This window comes from Heptranchias perlo, chromosome 12 (genome assembly GCF_035084215.1).
Source record: "Heptranchias perlo isolate sHepPer1 chromosome 12, sHepPer1.hap1, whole genome shotgun sequence".
NCBI lineage: Eukaryota > Metazoa > Chordata > Chondrichthyes > Hexanchiformes > Hexanchidae > Heptranchias > Heptranchias perlo.
This window is the reverse complement of record NC_090336.1, coordinates 16,206,991-16,223,371: the sequence shown is the minus strand read 5'-3', so window position 1 is coordinate 16,223,371 and position 16,381 is coordinate 16,206,991. Positions and strand designations below refer to the sequence as shown.

At 42.7% G+C, this 16,381-nt stretch overlaps 1 protein-coding gene across 2 annotated transcripts in view; it reads left to right on the top strand.

Annotated features, from left to right (window-relative positions):
* Window positions 1-1,696: 1,696 nt before the first annotated feature.
* Window positions 1,697-16,381, top strand: part of LOC137327840 (plakophilin-3-like) — a 44,818-nt gene continuing 30,133 nt past the window's right edge. The window contains exons 1-5 of one of the 2 annotated variants that reach the window (XM_067993696.1): window positions 1,697-2,150; window positions 8,424-8,512; window positions 9,101-9,912; window positions 11,491-11,614; window positions 12,952-13,156. In XM_067993696.1, coding sequence (XP_067849797.1) covers window positions 1,928-2,150; window positions 8,424-8,512; window positions 9,101-9,912; window positions 11,491-11,614; window positions 12,952-13,156 — 1,453 coding nt within the window. In that variant the 5' untranslated portion in view covers window positions 1,697-1,927. Of the gene's footprint in view, window positions 2,151-7,874; window positions 8,046-8,423; window positions 8,513-9,100; window positions 9,913-11,490; window positions 11,615-12,951; window positions 13,157-16,381 lie in introns of those variants that run through there. The other variant, XM_067993697.1, reaches the window with a different exon arrangement.

The following is a 16,381-nucleotide window of genomic DNA, read 5'->3' as shown; positions in this document are numbered from 1 at the left end:
CTCATCTGTGATTCCCTACGCACGAAACAACCTATCGCAGCAATGCCATCATGGTAGGGCACTGAGTTTAGACAACGTGCTTCCCTAAAGGAAAAGAGGGGAATTCAGAGGGATAATCACCCCCATGCTTTTCTTTCAAACCCCTTTGAAGCTGCTTTTCAGTAATATAGGTAGGTATATAGGGCCAGGTTGCCTGCTTTGCTTCTCAGCTAGAGATGCTGCCAGGAATTTAATAATTGTAAACAATTTTACAACACCAAGTTATAGTCCAGCAATTTTATTTTAAATTCACAAGCTTTCGGAGGCTTCCTCCTTCCTCAGGTAAATGTTTACCTGAGGAAGGAGGAAGCCTCCGAAAGCTTGTGAATTTAAAATAAAATTGCTGGACTATAACTTGGTGTTGTAAAATTGTTTACAATTGTCAACCCCAGTCCATCACCGGCATCTCCACATCAGGAATTTAATAGCGAGATAATAGTCATTATCTGCCCATCATCGCCATCTGTAAAATAAGTTGGTACCCGAGAACTTCCAAGTTTCAACAATAAATTTTAATATTATTAGGCATAACAGGCACACCCTCCAACCACGAACTAACTCTTTTCCTTGTAATATAGTGAGGGCTTAGAGGTTACGACGAGTGTTTGATGCTTTTAATCAGGGGAGTTTTAAATCTGCAAAAATGCCAAATTTAATGCAACGTTGTCGCATTTAATAGTGCTATGGCAAGTCTTCTTTATTTTGGAGTTAGTCTCATCCAGGTAATCTGCCTGAATTTCTTTTTCAATCCTTAATTAATTCTTAGTTGTTGTGATTAAATTTAAGATTTTATAACTTTTTAAATTACATTTTTTTTAAAGGGGCACACAAAAAGTCTTTGGAATCTCTTCCCCCCCCCCCCCCCTCATTTGCTTGCTGTAATGTAAAATATGTCTGTGTGATATGTGACTGTATTGACAGGGCAATAACCACCATTAGAGAAGGATAGGCGGATGCCTCCGTTAAAAAATGGTGAGCAAAGTTGACGGCTAGTAGGTGTACAAAAGAAACGAAGAACAAAAAAAATCCTTATTACATGCGCACAATAAAGATGAGGACTATAAAAGAAACTTGCGAGAAAGTGCGCATGGTGCACAACAAAGTGAAAGTGTCCACCCCTTTGTGGGCAGGGCGGCCATGTGCCCTCACTCAAATTTGACCCTCACTGCGCTGATGATAATGAAGATGAAACGATTCTTCTCCCTGACAAAAAAAAAAGTTTGCTAGAAGCACCATCATAAAGTACAATTTTAGAAAAAAAAGTCATGGAGGAAATTTTTTTCAATAGGAGGTATAAAATTAAGCAACGTTGCTGTAGAAACGAGCCTGTGAGAGGGTGATTTTAGCACCTAACACGCTAACCTGGAAAGGGAAAGCAGCAGGAGGGAGAGGTTGGCATTTGCCCAAAGTTTTAGTGAACTCCAACCATGTAATTTTAACAATCGGAGAAAGACAAAATCTTGTCTTGAATTCTTCGGCGGGTCGACCTGGTCCAAATGTAAAGGAGAGAGAGAGGGGGGTGGGGCGGTGGGCACATGGGGGAGTGAGGGGGGGTCGTGTTAAGACAACTTTCTTGCGGAGGCGGAGAGCTGCCTGGCGCCTGACTCACCTGGGGGAAGGTGGAGCGGGAGCGGCGGGGCGCCACCCCCTCCACTGATGTCACCCCTCCAGGGTGTAGCCTCACCTCGCCTCGCACAACTCGCTGCTGAAAAGGCAGTACAAGAGGAAGGGCAGGGGCTCGCAAGCAGTTGGTTGTTGGGATCCGGAGGTGGACAGGTGCCCTCCCCCCCTGACATGGACTGATCGGGGAGAGAGGAGGGGAGGGAGAGAGGAGGAGGTGGAGGGAGGGAGGTGGATTCCCTCGCTGGACAAAGTAGGAGCCGCGAAGATGAACGTGATGCAGGAGCCTCACTTTCTCAAGTCCGCCCTGCCGACGGACGCCCCGATCTCCACCCTGGCCATGCCCTCGGACATCCAGCTGGACCAGAGGAACGAGTTCCACCAGCGGGATCAGCACAAGACCATGAGGGTCCAGGAGCAGGTCCTGACCATGCTCAAGAGCGGGGGCGGCCGGTCCAATGGCTCGGTGTACGGCAGCTCCGTCAGTGCAGGTAAGTAAAGGGGACACATCCGAAAAGATCGACTTCAAACTCCACTCTAATCCTCCCGGCCCGGCCCCTCTCGCCCACTTTGTTTGTTTTGGTTTGCATTTTCTCACTGGTGTCTGGAAATCCCCCAACTTTCCCAGGAGGGAGTGTTCTCCTCACTCACCCCCCGCCTAGGGTTTGAAGTGTTCACTTCCCAGCTGCTTCTTTCGAGTTTTAAACCAGTCACGGTCGAAATGATTGCAACAGCTTCTTCCAATCTGATGCTCGAATGGAGTGTCTTCAAGACGTGTTGCGATTAGAAATCTGTCTTGCTGCTTATGTGCTGAGTTAGAAATGTATCGACCCTTCTTGTGAATGCTTGACCGATGGAAGCCGGATACACCTGCTGCTTGTTTTAATAAAATATAGAACAGAAACTTGCTAGGACAGCCCTCAAACCATGGATAATATGTATAATGTGGGTGTAGGGTAACACTGGGCGTGGTCCTCCTAAGTGAAGTTCAAGATTGTAGTGTTCTGATTATAGGCAGATCTGATCTTGTAGACAAAGGTGTCACTTGCAGGTTGCAGCGCCAGTTCTTAACCCTTTCTGGGCAACATTAATTGTAATAAAATGATGTAGATACTGTGATTTATAGTTTGGAGTTCATATGATTCACATTGCCATTTTCTTGCTCAGTTTTTTTTTACATCATCTGAACCATGTTTTGTGATTTCTACATAACAATCACTATATAGTGACCATTATTTTGAATATAAGGCATTAAATAATGTAAATGAACAGAATACATGGCACAAAAAGCCTGTCCACTTTGGATAGATCAATCTCACCTACCTATCTTCTCACTGCATCCCTCAATCCCTTCCAGAAATGTTTTAAATTGCCTCTTAAAGCCATTTATATTGTCCATTACAATTGCTCCGAATTTGCTTGGGTCAGCTTTGTCAATCTCCTTCATGATGGTGAAAATAACAGATCACCTTGAAGTCAGTTCTTCTCCAGAGAGAGCAAATCTTCTCACAAGTTAAAACCCAAGTTCAGTAACAACGTGCAAAATACAAGTCAGTCATACTTCAATGTGTGAGATATGATACAAACATATAAACATGCAAAAACGAAGGGCAGGAAAAGAACATCTGGTCCACCAAGCTTGTTCCATACTGTCATGATGCAACTTATGCATGGCATGGCCCACATCTGACACCAATAACTAAAGTAACTACACTTATGGTGATAATCAAACTGTTTCTACCCTGTCGTGTTTGTGCTGCTGCTGAGCATGACACCTTATATTCTTTCCAGTTAGCTACCGCTCACCACTAAAGACCCAGATTACTACCTATAAGGACCTTGACCAGTGCAAAATTAAAGAATCTTCCTGCAAACCTTGTAGATGTTTGTTGAAAATTACATAGCGTGTCTTTTGTTTCAAGGACCACCTTGGAGTTCGGATAAAGTTCTTAAAACTCTTGAGTTTTGCTGTAACATTTTATGCTACATCATTAGATAAATTTAAAACAGAAATAGACAGTTTTCTAGAAGTAAAGGGAATTAGGGGTTATGGGGAGCGGGCAGGAAATTGGACATGAAGCTGAGTTCGGATCGGTCAAGGCCCTGTGGGTGGCGGAGCGGGCCCAGGGGCTGAATGGCCGGGTCCTGCTCCTACTTCTTGTGTTCTTTAGATTTGTGGTTGGGATCAGATCAGCCATGATCTTATTGAATGGCGGAGCAGGCTCGAGGGGCCGATTGGCCTACTCCTGCTCCTATTTCTTATGTTCTTATGATGTCATCTGAACCCCATAATACATTACAACTTTGTGACACTGTTACATGTATTATATAAAATATGGGAAAAGATTATTCTCAAAACTCCTTTAGCTGTATGGAAATCAAAGAGTAAAGAAGGCTTTTGATACATTCATCGTGGAACCTCATTCAATAGTTCCTGTCTACACAGCTTCTTTAAATTTTCAATATGCCAACAATAACAACTTCACAAAACAAATCACATCAAAAAAAAGAAAACAAAACCTGGCTGCACTTCCATCCCACACTCCTGAGCTGAGCTGAGTGGCGAAAAAAATAAAAAGCTGTTTTTGATACACCTCAATGTCTTTAGGATCCTCCTTTCTTTCAAAAAATAAATAACAACTTGCATTTATATAGCACCTTTAACGTAGTAAAACGTCCCAAGGCATTTCACAGGAGTGTAATCAGACAAAATTTGACACTATTTTCTTATAATTTTTTGTGAAAACAGACTGGCAAGCCAATCATCGTGAATATGTTAGTCCCCACACATCTCCCTTTTACATTGGCGTTTCGGAGGAGGATGTAGTAAATTAAAAAAAAAATCCTGTAAGCATCTGAATCATATTAAAGATTTGGCTCCATTGTGATTATACATTGAAGACAATTTAGAAAAGACTAAAGCTTGTGTGGAGATAATATCTGTTTCACACATGGGGTATATTGTATTAACATCTTTATGAAAATCCTATCTATGATTACTGTACCAATTGTAACAGCAGGCTTGTTCTCTCTAACTTTACCATAGATGCCACTAAATGTGGCACTTTTTCAGCAGCTGTGAATTTAGTGAATCTATGATGTCCAGAATTCAAACTTCTATTCAAATAAATGAGATATTCTATAGTTGCCACATGCTTTTTGAATAAAATATCTAGCTCCACTCTTTCCAATGAATAAGAGACCAGTATTCATAGAATGGTTTAGTTACTCGTCCAGATTATTGAACTGTGAACCAGAACATGGCTGAAAAAACTCTCCTCTTTCAGCCTCTACAAATTTGCTGTCTAAAATATTCATCAAATCAAAGTTAGTGCCAGTGTGGAAGCATTTGATGCTAAACTACAGGCTCTCACATTACCCCTCCTTTCACCATACCTACCATTATTAGAAAAAGATCTCATTACATTTCATTAGCAGTGAAGCTCCTGCAAATTCTGAGAGGTTAATACTTTGAGATACATTCCAAGCTTTATAGCTTCAATTAGCTCCCTAACCCATAATACGTGCTGGACTTTGAGGTGTCTCATTCAGATTTTCCTAGACTATACAGTTCCCAGCCAGTCTTCACTGCAGATATTCTCCGATCCTTAATAAGCATTCCAGGATCTGTCACAAATCTGTTCCTCCCCCTCCCTCCTCCACCCCACACACAACCTTCACTGTCCTTTTATTCCAATGAGATTATATCTACATTGTTCCCATAAAAAATATAAAGATGGAAATATTACAACAGTTCTTTTCATAAAGAGTTTTAACTGCAATTTTGAAGCAAAAAATGTATTATTTTCCAGCAGTGCAAACATGTTTGTCTTGGCTCAATATTTTGATGCATCATTAGTGACCGATTAACTTTTGAAGCGAGCTCCATGGTCACAGGTTCTTTATTGAGTTTTCAGAATGTTCTACAGTTACTAAAATGCATTTTGCCATTTTGAAACTGCACTGTTATTCAGTTTCCTATAGTTGTTAGCCAAAGTGGAATGAGTGCATTACTTTTTCCGTGTGTGATGAAATTTGTATGAATTTGAATTCTGATTTTTGTATTGATCTTCTGAGTACAGAAAATGCCATCAACTTTCAAAATAAACCAATAGTAGAATTTCAGCTTGGAGTATAGTGTGAAGATGGAATGCCATTCTTTCAAAAGCAAAGGCTCCATCCATATGGAGGTTTTTGATTTGTCAGCAACAGTCCAGTTTGCAGCTGACAATTTGAAAGGCATTTTTCCAACTGTAGTCAAAGTTTTGATGTCAAAACATTTACTTATTATGAGGTAGTGTGGAACGGGCTAGATAGTCTTACCATTCATAGTCAATGTAGGCAATAGAACCAGCTCAGGGATGTCAATTTCAACAGCTTTTAAGTCTCTAAATCTCAAATTTGTACAGAATTTCAAAATTGTTCCCTTATCTGGGTAAGCTCCCAGTATCTCTCTTGCATTCCTGGACAGAAGATACAAGAGAAATCTTGTCATCTAAAATTCGATCCATCTCTCTCCTTTAGCATCCATCCCCTCACTTTGAAATTTTTCTCTCTATATTTTATTGATATCATCAGTGCTTGTCCTTTACTGTTGTTCCTCCTTAAGGTGCAGTACATTACCCTGCATGCTTTTACTCCTCCCTGAATCCTTACTGCATTGGATTCAATACTCTCCACTTCCTATTCTAACTCATTCTTTTCTGGAACGTCAAAACATTATAATAATGTATAATTTCGTATTTCCCTCAGTCTTCCCTTCCTCCAACAATCTACTGCTCTGTAAAGCCAACCTTAGCATCATCTAATCACTATTTCTTGATTTATCTTGTGTTGCGTTTTGAGATATCACGGGACGGCCTTGGTGTAATATATGTTAAAAATGCTACAGTTGAGCTAAATTTAGGGGAGTTAAATTGACAGGACAGCAGGATTTTCAGGTGTAGATTAGGTTTCAGACAGCAACCTGAGGTCAATAAAAGATAATTTGATATACCAATGATCATTCATACGCATTGCTCCGAGGACAACTCTATTCGTTTAAACTCAACAGAGGTCATTGCCATGTGTATTTAAGAAAATAAAATAACCCTTTGTCTGTTACACAAAATATATTGGCTGTACTTAATCACTTTTGTAAATCTCCCAGTACAACCACCATCACCATTATTTTCTTCCTCTTCTGGTTTTGCTTTAGGTCCCAGCATCATTTCTTTATTTGATGAACCTATAGTTCTGAGATTCATGCTTAGCCCTTTGCAAGACTTGCTGTTTAGGCAAAGAACCTACTAGTTATATTTGTTCAAATTTTACTATGATCTATTTCTAGCAAAATATAATGCTGTTTTAGGCAAACATCCTATGGTATAGGCCAGAAGGCAGATGAATTATTGATGATTAAGTTACCTCACCAGCATCATGTGACTGGGTGGTGTACATACTAATGCTGTTGTGTTCTTGAATTTGTGAATGATTATAAACATTCCACACCATTTGGAACTAAATACTGGAGATTTAGGTTACCCACAAATATTTAATTAGAAATAAAAGGTAAAATATTTAAGACTGATACTGTACTGTGAATACCCTGCTAATAAATATTTCCTTTAATAGAGTAGATTTAGCTTCCTTGGCCTCTGTCCACAGGTCAGTGGAATCATCCCTGCTGTCCTTTGAATCATTTACAGTATTGCTACATCTTTTTGCAATTATGGTAACCGTAACTGGACACAATACTCTGATGAATACTTTGCATCACTTCCTTGGATTAATTCTCTGTGGATCTGCTTCTGTGTTGCGCTGTGTTAATTATTTTGTCGTAGACTGTTACTGAATTCTTCAAATGCTTAATATTCATTGTCTGTACCCTCGTTTTGCTCATATTTTGTAACTTTTTTTAACTTTAATCTTTGGAGAGGGCTGGCGAGGAGGAGTAGCTGCGTAAGCAGCAAATGTTTTTGAAACCCCATGACCTGGTGTTTGAAGGCATCACCAGTGTAGCACTGAGACATACAGATCAAAGTATCCCAGGTTTGGAGTCCTGGTCTGTGCTGAGTTAGCTAATCTCATGTAAGGAGTCTTACAACACCAGGTTATAGTCCAACAGCTTTATTTGAAATCACAAGCTTTCGGAGGCTTCCTCCTTCGTCAGGTGAGTGGACGAAGGAGGAAGCCTCCGAAAACTTGTGATTTCAAATAAAGCTGTTGGACTATAACCTGGTGTTGTAAGACTCCTTACATTTGTCCACCCCAGTCCATCACCGGCATCTCCACATCTTAGCTAATCTCAGTTGGGAGCACTGCCCCTGGGCTGAGGAGAAAATCAGCTAGGGTTTCTGCTTCTGATCGCTGTCCTGTGACTCCTGCTGAAAAGCATGCTGGTGTGGGTGAGGACACAATCAAACTCGACTGTCATGACCTTCATTGTAGAATGGCCCGCTGACGTTCAAGCACAGAATTTCTGCCGCGTTCTCCCCATCTCCCACCCTAACTTTGGCGGATGATCTGCGGCAATCCCGGAGTAAGCGGTTGTTTAGGCCGTTTCTGCCGAAGTTATGGCGGGAGATTGAGACAATCATGTGCAAATTACTGGGGTCAATGTCCAGGCTGCTAGCTGAAGAATGATCACTTCAGCAAGGTATCAGAGAACTCCCATGGGCAATTATGACAATAATCCAGCCAGGGTAAGCACGTTCAGGAGAGGAGATGGGGAAAAAATGTTCTTAATCCGATAGCAATTAATCTAGCTTTTTATATTACAACAGATTCTAGAGGAATGACGAGATATCATACGTCAACCATGCCAGGCTTCAGCTCCAAGTCTCAAGCTATTATAACAGACAGAAAGTACACTGTGAGTATATGGCCTTCTGTGTTGTAATACTTGAAATCTATTTTTCTTCTGTGCTGTGCCATGGTGCCGTGAGCAGACAGTGGCCGTTCAAACACAGCCAGGACCGTAACTGGGTCACTACAATTGGTCTCGGCACTCCTCGGCCGGGGATGTGAAAAGGCAACAGCCAAAGATCCCACTCCTCAGTTAGTGCAGATTTTTGTATTTGGTGCAGCAGAAGCCAGGGTTTTGGAGTAAGCGGTTCCAAAATCTGCGCATCAAACAGTATCTAGATTTGTTTAGTTGGTGCTGCTGTCCCTTCAGGAATCACAGCATGTATGTGTAATATAAATTGTCTGCATACAACACTTTTACACATAATTTGAAATTGTTTTTTTTTGTGCTTTAAAAAAAAATGGAATAATCCAATAATTTGAATTAAGCAACTTTGATCTCAGAAGAACAGGCCGTAACCCATTTCTGTTGGGAAACTGCTTCATTCCAGAATATAATGATCAAATAGTAATGAACTTGATAATTGAATTGTTTTTCTCTGAGTTTGTTGTAATTTGCTTAATAAAGGGATGCACGTTAAAATTTCTTCCTCAGACTGTCAAGCCAGCTGGGTCCCAACATGGGAGCAGTCGAAACTGGTCATCCCGCTCAGCCGTTGGGGATTATGCCTTGAAAAGGACAACCACAACAAGTCAGTATGGCAGACAAGGGGATGAGTTTATCCCTCAGTACAGATCTATTCCCGTCCATCAGACTGCACCTAGACCAGTGTCTTATCACCAATCCGCAGGTTATAGATATGCCAGTCGAGCCCAGATGGGGCAGCAGGACATCGATAACGTGTCCCTACGCTCAATGCAGTTGCCTGGCAAACATGCTCAGATCATAAGGAAAAAATCTTGGTCCGAAGCACAGATGAATGGACAGGCCATGCATCCCAGAATGGATGATGAAGAGATGAGCATGATTTCGGATCAGGTAGATAATGGCTATTTGTCTTCAGCTGGGGGTAACAGCTATAGCGGCAGCACCTACAGGAGAAGTTACATGATGACTCATCCTCCAGGCAACAGAATGAATAGTGTGAGCGTGGGAGGCTCCATGAAAAACCTGACAAGGTTGCCGAGTGGTTCAATGGGCATGGCTGGCTACGGAGCAGAAGAAGTGGAGGAGACTACCGTACGTCGACACATTAGACCCCCAGCCCAGCGCACGCTGCAAAGGGTCCAGCAAAACAGCAAAGTAGCTCAAGGAAGAGCAGCTACGATTTCCTACTCGAACGTGTCACGCACTCCATCCCTGCGTAGCTTGGGCGGTGTAGATGTTAGTGCCCGAGAAATGGGAGACATGCAAGCACAGCAGATGCAAATGGAGAGGTTTGACAGGCTCAACTTGCAAATGCCACAGTAAGTTTGAGATTGATCTTGTCCACGATGATATATTAGCGAGGTGGTCGATTTACTCTATAGCAAACAAGATTTACTGGTGATGGTGAAAGAGAGAATGTTGTGTTTTTAATCTTTACTTCCTACTGGCTCATATTTCTGGTTGACATAGTGGATATATCATTTGAAAATGGGGTGGGGGGGGGGGAATCTATTATTGAGAATTGTCCAGAATTTTCTAAAAGTATTTTTCATTTATTTAGGGGGGGTTGCATGGCATTTTGGGAAATGTAGTTCTTTAAAGTGGCACCAGTCTTCAAAAACCGCCAAAGCTTCTTTGTTTATTTGTTAAACGTTTAATGCAGTCCCCACTGAAACGTACCATTAGGCTGTAAAACGGTAATTGTCCTGTTACTTATATTTATCACTGGTTGTTCCAGTTCTCCTTGCCTGCAACAAAGAGCATTTAATAGGCCTGGATACTAAATCTCAGTACAAGTAGTTTAAAAAAAACATTTGAGAGAGGAAGTGCTTTAAAAAAAATTGTAATTTCTCTTTTTGTAAAGCTTGCTAATAACTTGAGCAGGGAACAAATAGATAAATTAATCTAAAGTTGTTTTTTTCTAAATTATTTGTAAAATCTGCCAAGAGACCTGAAACAAACAGTACAGTTTTATATAGCCAAGATACCCAACTTGTTGTGAAGGGCCTGACTGAACAATTGACAAGAGAAATGAGGGGGAAACATCACGCCATGCAATTCATTCAATCTGTTCAGCATTTTTGAGGGTATTATTTCCCAGGGAGAGAGAGACTACATTTTTTTCATCTGTTTGCCAAACCTGCCACGTGATGATGTCATCCATCTCGCAAACCATTCTTTGTGTTACAGTAATGCTATTGTAGCACGTGCCTGTGACGTCACACTGACAGAGGAGGCACTCGACTCTTCTGGAACTGAGTGAATGAACAGGTGTTCTGTTATTAAAACATCGCTGAGCCTGATCTCACTTTGGGGAGCTTTTGGGGGATTGCGATTGGCCACGGTGCCCATGGGCTAGGGAGGGGGAAGTGTCTGCTCCTGTTCAGCGATTCCCGCTACAAAGCGCACTTGTGTGGACGTGCGGTGAGGACAGAATCTAGCTCAGCTGTGATGCTCTCCACGACCCAAATAGCCTGGCAACATGCATCGTCCGGGCTTGCACATGAAGAATGGCCACAAGGGTTGCCAGCATCTGTGGAAAAAAACTCAAGCATTGAGAAAGAGGAGGTATTTGGGGAGATAAGCAGTGCACTTGCAGGTTATACGGGTAGATTTTAGGAATTTGCACTCTCGGTGCGGGTCTCCGCTTGCCTAAAGCACGTTTTGGGAATGTGGACACTTCGCGCATCTCGTGGAATTTTCCATCCCTTCATTTTAAATGAACAGAAAATCTTACAGGGCTCACCATGCCCAAAATCCCAATCTGTACTCCAGGCACACAAAGATCTGCACCTCAAGCAGAACTTTGCAAAATCTAGCCTATGGTTCCTGTTTGAGGATAATATTTTTCTGTGGATATGCTGAGGGGCCTAAACTTTTAACACTGCTCTCTCTAGGACTGAAGCGTTGGACCTGCCCATAGCTGTGCAGCTTCTGAGCCATGTCGATGTTAATTATCAAGTGGTTGGAGCTGGGTACATCCAACATAAATGCTACCATGATGCAGATGCCAAAAAGGAGGTAAGAATAATTGAATATGGAGGGGGGCGGAATGGATGAAATAGGTTGAGGATTTTCCATAACTTAAATCCCTGTGATCGACCACTGTCTTCATAAGGGAATCCTATAGATCAGTTATGCGATGTGTTATAAATTCAGGTCTTGCCCTAAATGTTCTCTTACATGTAGCTGTGCATCATTCCCATAAGCAGTCTGGGCGTCTTGTGTTTAGTGTGTGCCTATACTAGCCAGTGTGCAAAGATATGGTTGTGTAACCCAGGAATGTAACAATTGTATCTCCTTGTGGTTCTGAACTGGATATTTGTGCCTTTCGCATGTGCCTCTCCAATCTTCTCGAAGGTGGATTGAGAAAACACCTGATAAAACAAAGCCAGATACAAATTGTTAAGCTGCTTTATTTCATGGCAAGTGAACAAACAGAATAACAGTTATGATTAGACTCAGTTAATTCAATCAGTGTAACTGCATAATAATACAAAATAATGAACACACTACATTTCCCCACATCAGTGGGTTGTCACCCTTGAATTAAACAAAATAAGTCTTAACGTCTCTCCTGTATGCTAAATTTCTGAGCCTGGCCAAAACTTACCCATATAGCTTTCAGTTTAAAAAAAGGCTGACTGACTTTGCAGCCTTTGCTGGGCCTGAATGACTACCTGTGTCTCTGCCTCTGTTTCTAAATCATCCTGTGTTCACAGCCAGAAGGGAAGGCCTGTCATATCAACCTGCTGAGCACGCGGGACCAGAGACCTCCCAACACAATGGGTGTGAAGTGTTTATTGACTGCTGAGATAGGCTCACATATTGCTTATTGTTTACAGTCTACGGGGAAACAACATTAAAGCTTAGCTCGTCAGCATTTTAACCGCCTTTCATCTCAGTGTCTTCTATTTTTTAACTTGTTAAAACACTTGCTTTGCTTTAAAGCATAGAAATACTATACAGTTTGCATCAATGCAAAGTGAAGGAGGTAGTCGCAACGTGCTTTGGCTTCGCACCAGCTGCAGTTATGCTGTTAGAAGTCTTAGTCTGACTCACTGGAAGAAACTTAAAATAAGAGGAAAGCATAATCCCCTGCTGGGAAATTAATTTTATGAAATGAGGCTAAATTCGACAGGATGTGAGCACTAGGTGCTTCAGTGCCAGCGACTCTGCATTTTTCCAGAAAGAGTAAGCGGTTTTAGCTGAGATGATTGAAACTGGGCAGTGGCGACCTAGATTTTATCTTCCTAGCTTTTAAGTAATGGGTCCTGTATTTCACAAAGTTGGGTTAGAGTTCTGATTTACTGAGCTCGGTATTGCAGTTGCTGAATTGGATGTTTCCCTCCCATCAGGCCTATAACTTGAAGGCCATCACTCAGCTCGCCAACCTCTTCAACCATGATTCAGTGGAGGTGCAGCGGAGCGCCACTGCGGCAATGCGCAACTTAATCTACAACAACACCGTAAACAAAGAGGAGCTGGTCAAGCAGAATGGAATTCCTAAGATGATGCAGGCACTCAAAGGCATCGATAAAGAACTGAAGACCAACATCACTGGTATGTTTAATTCAAACCCTTCACCTAATTACTCGTCCCCCAAGCCCATCACAGACCAAATGAATGGTAATCAGTCAACTGCATTGCAGTAACGACCGATGTAAATGTGCCTCTTGCAACTAAACTTGTTAAAGATCTCGATGGGCCAGACGGGAATAATGCCGAAGAGACTTTTGCTAATTACTCTTGGTTCCTCCCCAGACATTATCAGGTAGAATTGCTGATCTGGTCTAAGGACTTAAAAAGGGTTAAAAACCCTAGGATATTTCGAATGTCACGTTTCATGTATAATTGTTGTTCCCTGCCATGGTGCCAGCAACATCTCTCACTCACATTCACGCAAATTAACAATTAATTAAATTTGCATGCTATCTCATGGTCCTTCTGTGCCAGTTGTGCATGCCTATTGACCAACCTGTTCCATTGTCATTTGTGGTGTTACATACCATATTTAATGTGGCGTCAGAAAAATAATATGGGAACACAGGAACTGGAAAGATAACCCCTTCTGTCTGATTATTTAGAACCTAGGTCTGGATGGAGAAGTTGCAAATGATCTTTATTTCACAGTGCCCTCTCTCCAGTGTGTGAAGTACACCCTCCCCACCAACTCCCTTCTCTCTAATATGTAACCACACCATCTCCAAACCCCCTCCAGTCTGTAACTACACCCCCACAAACTTTCCCTCCTATCTAGTCTGTAATTGCATCACCCCCAACCTCTTCCTTTCCAGATTGTAACGATACCCCACAAACTGCCCCTTCTCTAGCCTGTTACTACACTGCACCTGCCACCCCATCTCTAATCTGTAACTACATTCCCACCAATCCTCTCTCCCTAGGCTATAACTATGCCCCCACCAATCCCTCCTCTCTAGCCTATAACTACATCCCCATCAATCCGCCTCTAGTCTGCAACTACACCCCCTCCATTTCCCCCTCTCTAGTCTATAATTACACCCCCACCAATCCCCTCTCTCTAGTCTATGACTACACCCCCACCAATCCCCTCTCTCTAGTCTATGACTACACCCCCACCAATCCCCTCTCTCTAGTCTATAATTACACCCCCACCAATCCCCTCTCTCTAGTCTATGACTACACCCCCACCAATCCCCTCTCTCTAGTCTATAACTACACCCCCACCAATCCCCTCTCTCTAGTTTATAACTACACCCCCTCCATTCCCCTCTCTCTAGTCTATGACTACACCCCCACCAATCCCCTCTCTCTAGTCTATAACTACACCCCCACCAATCCCCTCTCTCTAGTCTATGACTACACCCCCTCCATTCCCCTCTCTCTAGTCTATGACTACACCCCCTCCATTCCCCTCTCTCTAGTCTATAATTACACCCCCTCCATTCCCCTCTCTCTAGTCTATAATTACACCCCCACCAATCCCCTCTCTCTAGTCTATGACTACACCCCCACCAATCCCCTCTCTCTAGTCTATGACTACACCCCCACCAATCCCCTCTCTCTAGTCTATAACTACACCCCCTCCATTCCCCTCTCTCTAGTCTATGACTACACCCCCACCAATCCCCTCTCTCTAGTCTATAATTACACCCCCACCAATCCCCTCTCTCTAGTCTATGACTACACCCCCACCAATCCCCTCTCTCTAGTCTATAACTACACCCCCTCCATTCCCCTCTCTCTAGTCTATAATTACACCCCCACCAATCCCCTCTCTCTAGTCTATGACTACACCCCCACCAATCCCCTCTCTCTAGTCTATGACTGCACCCCCACCAATCCCCTCTCTCTAGTCTATGACTGCACCCCCACCAATCCCCTCTCTCTAGTCTATGACTACACCCCCACCAATCCCCTCTCTCTAGTCTATGACTACACCCCCACCAATCTTCCCTCCTCTCTAGCCTGTAACTACACCCCCACCAATCCGTGTCGTCTCTAGTGTGTGACTATAACCCCACCATCTCCCTGCCTTTCCAGCCTGTTAAACCCCTGCCAACCCCTCTCCCCAGTATGTATCCACACCCCTCCCCCACTATCTCGTCATCTAACCATTTTGTAACCACACCTCCACCATCCTTTCTCTCATTCTCTTTGTGTAATGCGACCTGAGCCACCTTGATTGTTAATTGCAGTGGTAGTAACTGCAATATTCAGTATCATCTTACTGTTAGAAGAGAACCTTTTGCCAGCAATAGATTGCTTTTCTCCAAAGGTAAAATATCACCATCTGCTGAAGGTTTGAAGCTCATATTCTCCTTGTGACTGGCAAATATCCTGGGTTCAGGAGCAACAGGAGTTGGGATGTCTTGTTGAAGTTGTACAAGACATTAGTAAGGCCACACTTGGAATACTGTGTACAGTTCTGGTCACCCTATTATAGAAAGGATATTATTAAACTAGAAAGAGTGCAGAAAAGATTTACTAGGATGCTACCGGGACTTGATGGTTTGACTTATAGGGAGAGGTTGGATAGACTGGGACTTTTTTCCCTGGAGAGTAGGAGGTTTAGGGGTGATCTTCTAGAAGTCTATAAAATAATGAGGGGCATAGATAAAGTAGATAGTCAAAATCTTTTCCCAAAGGTAGGGGAGTCTATATCAAGGGGGCATAGATTTAAGGTGAGAGGGGAGAGATACAAAAGGGTCCAAAGGGGCAATTTTTTCACTCAAAGGGTGGTGAGTGTCTGGAACGAGCTGCCAGAGGCAGTAGTAGAGGCGGGTACAATTTTGTCTTTTAAAAAGCATTTGGACAGTTACATGGGTAAGATGAGTATAGAGGGATATGGGCCAAGTGCAGGCAATTGGGACTAGCTTAGTGGTATAAACTGGGCGACATGGACATGTTGGGCCGAAGGGCCTGTTTCCATGTTGTAAACTTCTATGATTCTATGATTCTAACAGTAACTGTGCCTCAGGCTGGAGTTGTACAGAATTGGATGTGAACTCAAACTGGTGGGACTGCCTTCTGGAAGGGTTCTCACACCTCAGTGCTTTAGCGTGTTTGGTAGTCTTGTGGGTTAAATTGTTACTTCTGCATTGATGCACACCAATGCAAATGTAGCATCCTCATGGAATGTCCAGTGGATCTATTCAGGGTTTTTTGGGGGGATGGGTGGGGGAGAGGTTTAAAAGAAAGCAGGCCAGGGTGTAAGGTGGCTGGATCGAAATAGAAAGATTATCTTAGCTAAGATTTCTGCTGCAAAACTTTGCAGTCACAACACAGCAGTGTTTTCTGAAGGTC